The following is a 7,544-nucleotide window of genomic DNA, read 5'->3' as shown; positions in this document are numbered from 1 at the left end:
AAGAAGCACTCAGATCTTTAAGTTAAAGTACCAGTAAAGTCATGTGAAAATACAGCAATACAAGCAAAGGTCAAAATCCTACTAAATTATTGATGTATATCAAAAGTACTCAAGTGCTATAGCTACCCTCGGACATTACTGTTAAAACTAATCATTAATGTTTAAGCAGCATTTCACTCTTGAAGTTAGAGGTGAAGCTTGTTTTAATTACTTCATGCTGTGTACAATTATTCCAGCCGGCTCCCAACCGAGGGGCTGGGCGCCCTCCAGTGGGTCACAAAATAACCCTTAGGGGTTGTGAGGTGATTAATGAGATAGGAAAGAGAAAAAAAAAGTCTGCTACCCAAATGTGTATTCATCATCTGGGAGGGGAGAGGGGGGGGGGGGTATTATCGTTTTAATTTCTCCCCTTTGGGCCTCAAACACTTATAAACCCATCTCAGAAATCTATCTCTTCTGTCTACTTCACTTCTTCACTTCACCACAATGTATTCTATCCAGTGTTTCCAATATTGCGTCTTAATCAAAAATAGAACTATCAAAGCAGAAAAAAGAGGAGAAAAATGTGAAGGGTTCAGTATCTGTCTGAATTGTAGCCTAAAGTGGCATCAAACAGAAACTCTCCAGGAACAAGTAACTCAAAACGACATGAAGAAAACAGTGAGTAGATGTACAGCACTGGATTCTATATGGCAAGAATTTCACACCATTCTTGTAAGTTTGAGGTTCATGATAATATATCCTATTCAGTCCTCCAAAAATGTTTGGACCCACAACTAGAGCTTAAGTATTTGCTTAAATTTACATCTCAACTTTTGCATATCTCATAAATTTGTACTGTAACAAGGCTCGTGTGAACCCCAATAAATAAGAGCTTGCAACATCTAATCATTTTCAATAACATGCTAAATAATAATATAGCAGGTTTCTTTAGCCCTGCTGCTTTTTTTTTTTTTGTCTATTTGCTCATGTTTTGATAAGTTGTCGTGCTCGAGCTTCAAGGCCAACGTCCAAAATTGTGTTTACTTAAATGGTAACTTTTACTTTATTTTTCTTTATTTTAAAGACTTGAATTACATGTTTGGCCCAATAGGGGGAGCTCCAGTCCAGCTGAACAAGCTCTGTTGTAATTGAGTATTGGAAGTTCAGGTGTTTATCATAACACATCCACTTACACTCAACCACTCAATTAGTTTTGCACAGCATAATCCCATATTGTTGTTATTTGTGTTAAACTTGAAATACTTACAATAGATGTGTTAATGGTAGATGTACTAATATTGGAATCATGTACTGTAAGAGTTGTGTTACTTCACACAGGACAGAGGCATGTGTTTAGGGGTGGGGGAAGATCAACACAACATGGTATCGCGACATCGCATCGATACATGGACACCAAGTATCGATATGTAAATAATGAAAACCAAATTTTATCTCGTGCTTGCAGCATTTATGACATGTGTTTATGACAGTGTTGGACTGTCTGTCTGTGTGACATTCCTATTTTTCTGTAATGAAAATGATTAAAGTCAGATGGACAGATGGATAAAATAGTTGTTGACAACGTTTTTCTTTTGCGGCATAACATTGCAGTTAAAAAGAAGATAAATCACAATTCTCAGGCTGTCACAAAATGTTCAAAATTGGAACAATATTGAATTATGACTTGATTGTATGGTTTGCCTCTGGTGATTCTCACGCTTGCATATTTGCTAAATCAAGCGGTAAATTAGACTTTTAAACCAATTCTCTGCTTGTCAAACGTGAAGATGTACTGCTTTCCTCTGTTTTATATGATAGTGAAATGAATATATTTGCGGTTCGGACCACTGGTTGGATGAAACAATACTTTTGAACGTGCTGTTTCGGGTTGTATGAAAGGGGGATGGGCATTTTTGTCAGTATTTTTTAAAATATTTTATAGACTAACACAATGAAAAAAATGTATGCACTGATAAATGGGTAAAAAAAAAATTTAATTGTTGATAACAGCCCTAATTGTAGAGGCCTAATCACAGTGGTGCCTGGAAAAGAGAGGACATTCCCTTATATGAGGTACACGAGCTCTGCAATAGCGAAATAGTTCAGATCTGAAATACATGTTTCGACCTCTAGGGGGAGGTCAGTTACAACTGAACAACCGCTGCTTTGTTTTGAGGTCTTGTTTATTTATCATGTAAGGTTCACTTGTGATGAACCGTCAGCTTTAAATAAAACACATCCACCTGACACAAATTCACCATTTTGTTCGTATTGTCCTTATGAAACTGGGGCTTAAACATAAAAGAGCTTCCATGTGATCACTGTGGACCACATAGTTGATGGTTGCTCTTTTTTTAACATTTGTTTCATCATATATTTTGCCCAATTAGGAGCAACCAGTGACAGAAGTAAGAGTTTTATTTTTCAGCTGAGTATTTGAGAAGCCACACACACGTTGTAGTCATAGTCCGTTCATTTATCTGGATTACTGTTTGAACCTTTTCAGCCTACTATTACATTACTATGAAGTAATGTATGGTTATTGATGTCCCTTTTTGATAACGATCCTTACTGTTATTCAAAATCAGTTTTACTAACATGCAGAAAGATGCTTGAGAACGAAACAGTCAGCAGTCGGCTCTTTTGTTCCGAGAGCAGATTCAGCGTGTGTTTGTGTGTGTGTGAGAGAGAGAGAGAGAGAGAGAGGGAGAGGGAGAGAGAGAGAGAGAGAGAGAGAGGCAGTCTTTCGGATACAGCAGAGTGAGTGAAGAGGAGAGAGAGAGAGTGGGATGCTGACAGACCCCTGATAGATGGTTAAAATGGCGAAAGCTTGTTCGACCCCAGCGAGCCACCAAACTGTAGCTTTGTAGGTCGGAACATGTAGCAGCTGAAGCTGGATATCTGTGTTTCTTTTGTTTTTTTTTTACTGCTGTCTGTTCACCCCACGTTGTTCTCTGTAAGTGCTGGAATATTTTCTGTGCTTAAATGGCATCCACAAGGCGCCGCCGCCTTGTTCCATGCGTTTTGGGAATACTCCTGAATGCTTTAATCGGTAAGTGACATTATCTTATTCCCGTAGTAGAGAGTGGAGCTGCAGGGTGTGATGGCTTTGTAGAGGACAGCCGCTGTCAGCCTTCTGCTCTCCGGAGCGTGGTGCATGCTTGCAGGCAGCAATAACCGCGTTGCTGGCCAGCAACCCTGAACTTGGCCCCTCTCTGGTGTCCGTTTGTATTTCGGCAGTAAATACCAGTGAGAAGACTAGTGCTGGAGCCCTGTGCACTGAGGAATGTGTTCCTGGAAGTTACTGAGTTACATACTGATACTCATAGTTTGATTAAAGTTTTATTTTGTGCAGTCTGTAGAACTTGAAGTGTTTGAAGCACTTCATATGAACAGTCAGTTCAAATCCAGATGGTTTATTTCATCCCTTGGATGTTCAGGCAGCACCATAATACATGGTAGCCACGTGCAATGTAGTCAGGACAGTTTCTGGGTTGTCTTCATGTTTGTTTTGATAGGATCCCGATTAGAAGAATGTAAAGAATGTCCTCCTGAATGGTGTCCAATGCTGCATTGAGAAAGTCATAATAGCAGCGAATCCTGCAGGATAAGCAATCAGCATATCCACTTGTGGGACCTAACTTCAAAAAGTGACAAGCTTTCATAAGTAGATGGAGTTTCATTTCATATCAGGGGACTTCTTAAAGTAGATGGAGTTCTTGACTGGTCTGTCCTTAGAGCACACCTCCCTGTGGCTGGATGAAATAACAGTGGAGACTAGATTAAAAGACTGAGGTTATTGCCTGCTGGGGAGAATATTTGTACAGATTAAATGTCAACACTCTCTTTCTCCTTCTTTTCAAATTTTCTTTTACGTCCCTTTGTTCCCCATGACAGACAGTTTCTGTCTCTATGTGGGGCCCCTTAATTCAAAGGCAGGAGAGAGTATTGAGTATTTGCAAAGCATACCACATGGGGACCCACAAAGGCCCCCACTGGAATCATAAAGGCTTGCACACAGTAGTTCATAACATGGTCAGTATGAGGACTGGGAACAAAATGTCAGAAATAGAGCTCTGTGATGGATGTAATTGCAATCTACCCATCACATTAAAGAAATGAAGCTCTTTCAAGTGCTCATCTGCCTTGGAGATTAGATTCAGTTTAGATAAAGGCACTTTTCATGACATTTTAAGCAGTGGTGATAAGTGACAAAAGCATTCAGATTAATATCAACATTACATCTCTTATGGACTGAGGAGCTCAAAGTCTCCGGCAAAACGCAAGAGATCAGTCAGGAGATCTCACGAGAAGAAGTTTTTACTTTATCAGCGGGTAATTCTTTGCTTTCAAAGCATAGTGTGAGATAGCTTGTGTCTTTCAAGCCTCAGAAGAAACGAGTCAGTGAAGTCAAAGCATGTCAGAGAAAAGTACTGAAGACTTTCACTTAACTTCATTTCTGTTTCTGCCTACTAATGTGTCTATAAGTTCAATATTTCAGAGATCAATATCAAAGTGGATTTGGTTCATCACCATTAGGATGAGGAATAGGAACAGAACTGTTGCTCAGAGGGTCCTGCACTGACAGTGGATAAACGGTGGAGAGAGCTGAAGGATGCTGCAGCCTCCCTCCACTTTTACTATCACTCCAACTCCTGGACTGATAGTATGTTCTAACCTGTGTTAATGTTATTTAATCACAGAGCTGCTATTACCACAATAGGTGAAGACCAGAATACTTGAAACTGCATGCTCTTTAGCATGAACATGAGGGTAGCTAGAAAGCAAGATTATTGACTAATAATTTATCAAGCAGAAGCCTATAGGAGGGAATGCAAGTATCAGTGCTGCTTGCATAGTCTTCCCCCTGAAATAGAATAAATATTGCTTTTTAGCCAGACATAAGGCTTTATATAAAAAAAGAAAAGAAATTGAGCTGTTCTGTGGTTGCTCATTTTAATGACTCATTTTGACTCAGGACTCTGTGGTTTCATACATGCACATGCACTTAATCCAAGTGCAAATATAAGACTTTGGCTGTGCATGCTCACTTAAAGGCATGATGAATTGTTTTTAAGTCTGTTCTTGCCACTCGTGGAACATAAAGATAAGAAGAGTAAGAAAGTAACTTACAGTAACTATAGTCCGTACTATTCCTTCAACAATATATTTAAATACAGTATATTGTACCTCTAACAATCATTAACTCAATATTATAAATTCTAAGATACTATTGTTATGGAGCTTTAATGTGATATGATGAAAAGCAGTTGAGTCAGTAACCCATTATACCCTCACCCTGCTGCCTCTAAGAAGCCTGTGGTGTGTCCTAAACTCACTTAGTTCTGTCAGTGGTTCTTGTGCCTGCTAACCACATCTGTCTGCCAGTAGCTAGTGTGCCATCTTCACTTTACTGTTGCAGCAGTGAACCTTTGTGCCAGCTCGCCACACTTATCTGTCAATAGTTTGTAAGCCAGAGCATGAGCCACACTTAGCCGACACTTGTCTCTAGTCTTACCCGGTAATCCTGCATGCTCGTGTCTGTTTTCTCTGCATGAAAAGAGCAGTAAGATATATGTGTGTGTGTGTGTGTGTGTGTGTGTGTGTGTGTGTGTGTGTATGTGTGTGTGTCCATCCTTATCTAACCATGAAAATCCACGCTTGTAGAGATTCTTGTCTGTGAACATGTGTTTCTGTGGATAGGCATGTCCTCTTGCCGACAGTTCCTACAGCTGTGCTCCCCTCTCCTTCTACACACCCCTGGATGTTCAGCATTCACAGACAGCCTTAACCTGAACCACACAAAGTACAAAATCCAGCTATCCCCTTCTTCTGTTGACCTCTTATCATCTTTTTCTTATTGGATTGATTTGTCTTAGAATCTGTTGTTGTGTTCCAGATTATTTCCTCTGACCTTTCTCACAGTGGTTTTTGTAACCTCATACCCACCCAGAGCTCAGGATTACATGAACCAGTCTCTCTAGCACCATGCTTTATTCATTAGCCAGAGCCCAAGAACTTCACATTGTTCTAGCTAATGGGAGAAACTCTGATTACTTAAACGCAAAATCATTAAAGTTGTTTAATCTAGTCCTAATCAATGACACCCTAACACATACAACACTGAACTAATCCTGGTTGCTGCAAGGCTTGTTAATATTGACTAATGTCATTTGTCAGCTTTGAAAGCTGAACATGAAAGACATCCAATATAAGTTTAATGTTCTAATTTTTGTTGCATTTTGTTCAGTATATAATTCTCTTGTTTGGATCAAAACATGAAGTGGAACTGTCTGTATGTGTGTCTTTTAAAAACCAAACAAACTGCTGTCTGCTTCCTGTGTGAAAATTGGATTTGTGTTGGATCAAAGAGGATGGAGCTGTGTGGCCAGCATCATTTTGGAGAGCAGCAGCAGCTCAGGCAGCAACGGGATCACCGTCTGCCAGCTAAGGGTTAACTATTTCTCCAACACCACCCCCTTGTTTTTCACAAGTGGTAGCACTGATGTCTCTCTGGTCTCATGGCCATTTTACTTACCATGCTCATTGAGTGTAAAAAGGGGAGGGGGCCACGCAAGGAAAAGATACAGAGCAAGAAGACAGGAAGAGGAAATGTTTCTTTGCATTATACTCCATTTGTGATCTTCATTGCAGGAGTGTGTCTGTGAAGTCTACACCTAAGGGGAAGTATTCTCTTCTGGAATTTGAGGGATGAAGCTAGGGGTGCTCTGTTTTGACCCCTGTGTATGCCCCCCCCCCCTCCCCCCCCCCCACCTCCACTGCCCTCCCCTAGCCCCCTCCCTGCAGATTCCAGGCCCTGGGGCAGAGACTGGTAGTGCTTAGTCCATCAGCATCTGAAACATGATACCAAGAGAGCCCGCTAAGCTCCTCTTTTATAGTACCAAGTCAGGTCAGGCTGTTTACATCCTTTATTTATTGTTCTCCCACTCGCCCCTCGTTGCCCTCAGAAACCACAATTACTGAAAGTCAGATTTCCTCACACTATTCTAGAGTGGAAAGCATTACTACAAACAAACATGACTTGTTTAGTTCACTTTATGTATCATTTTGTGTTGATGGATGAAAAAGAGAGCATGGCGTTCATTGTGAAAAAAGTTGCAGCCACCGGTTTACTGGTAAAGCCCATACAATGCCATGCCAACAAGAGTACACATGTTCTGGGTACATTTAATCTATAGACTATGAATTCCCTTGTGATTGTAGCCTGGAGGTAGCTCAGTCAAGGCTTTTTATTCATGAGGTAGAACGCCTGGTGTGCAGTTATCAGGACAGAAGGAGTATTCTCCCTGTTTGTTTCCATTGTTGATATAGAAATTATATTTTGGCAGCAAAAGTTGTAGTCATTTATGAGTCAGCAGATACTGAAATGAATCAGTGGATGAGTAAATAGAACTTTAGCAATATGTCAAAAAATATCAGGATAAATGACAATAAAATACATTGATAAGAAAAAATAAGTGTCAGCGAAAATGTATTATTCAGGCCCGACATACTCTGCGAGGCAATATAAATAATATTTTACAAAATGAACCACTTTAAGT

The 7,544-nt window shown here is 40.1% G+C and overlaps 1 protein-coding gene across 1 annotated transcript in view; it reads left to right on the top strand.

Annotated features, from left to right (window-relative positions):
- Positions 1-2,789: 2,789 nt before the first annotated feature.
- The window catches only part of igdcc3 (immunoglobulin superfamily, DCC subclass, member 3), a 59,158-nt gene continuing 54,403 nt past the window's right edge, over positions 2,790-7,544 (top strand). Inside the window, exon 1 of the mRNA XM_069174269.1 lies at positions 2,790-3,034. Within this exon, the coding sequence (XP_069030370.1) occupies positions 2,968-3,034 (67 nt within the window). The 5' untranslated portion in view covers positions 2,790-2,967. The remainder of the gene's footprint in view (positions 3,035-7,544) is intronic.

This window comes from Embiotoca jacksoni, unplaced genomic scaffold (assembly GCF_022577435.1).
Source record: "Embiotoca jacksoni isolate LCO1_2020_lvr unplaced genomic scaffold, fEmbJac1.0.p SCAF_6, whole genome shotgun sequence".
NCBI lineage: Eukaryota > Metazoa > Chordata > Actinopteri > Embiotocidae > Embiotoca > Embiotoca jacksoni.
The sequence above is the reverse complement of the archived record's forward strand: the minus strand, read 5'-3'. Positions and strand labels throughout refer to the sequence as shown.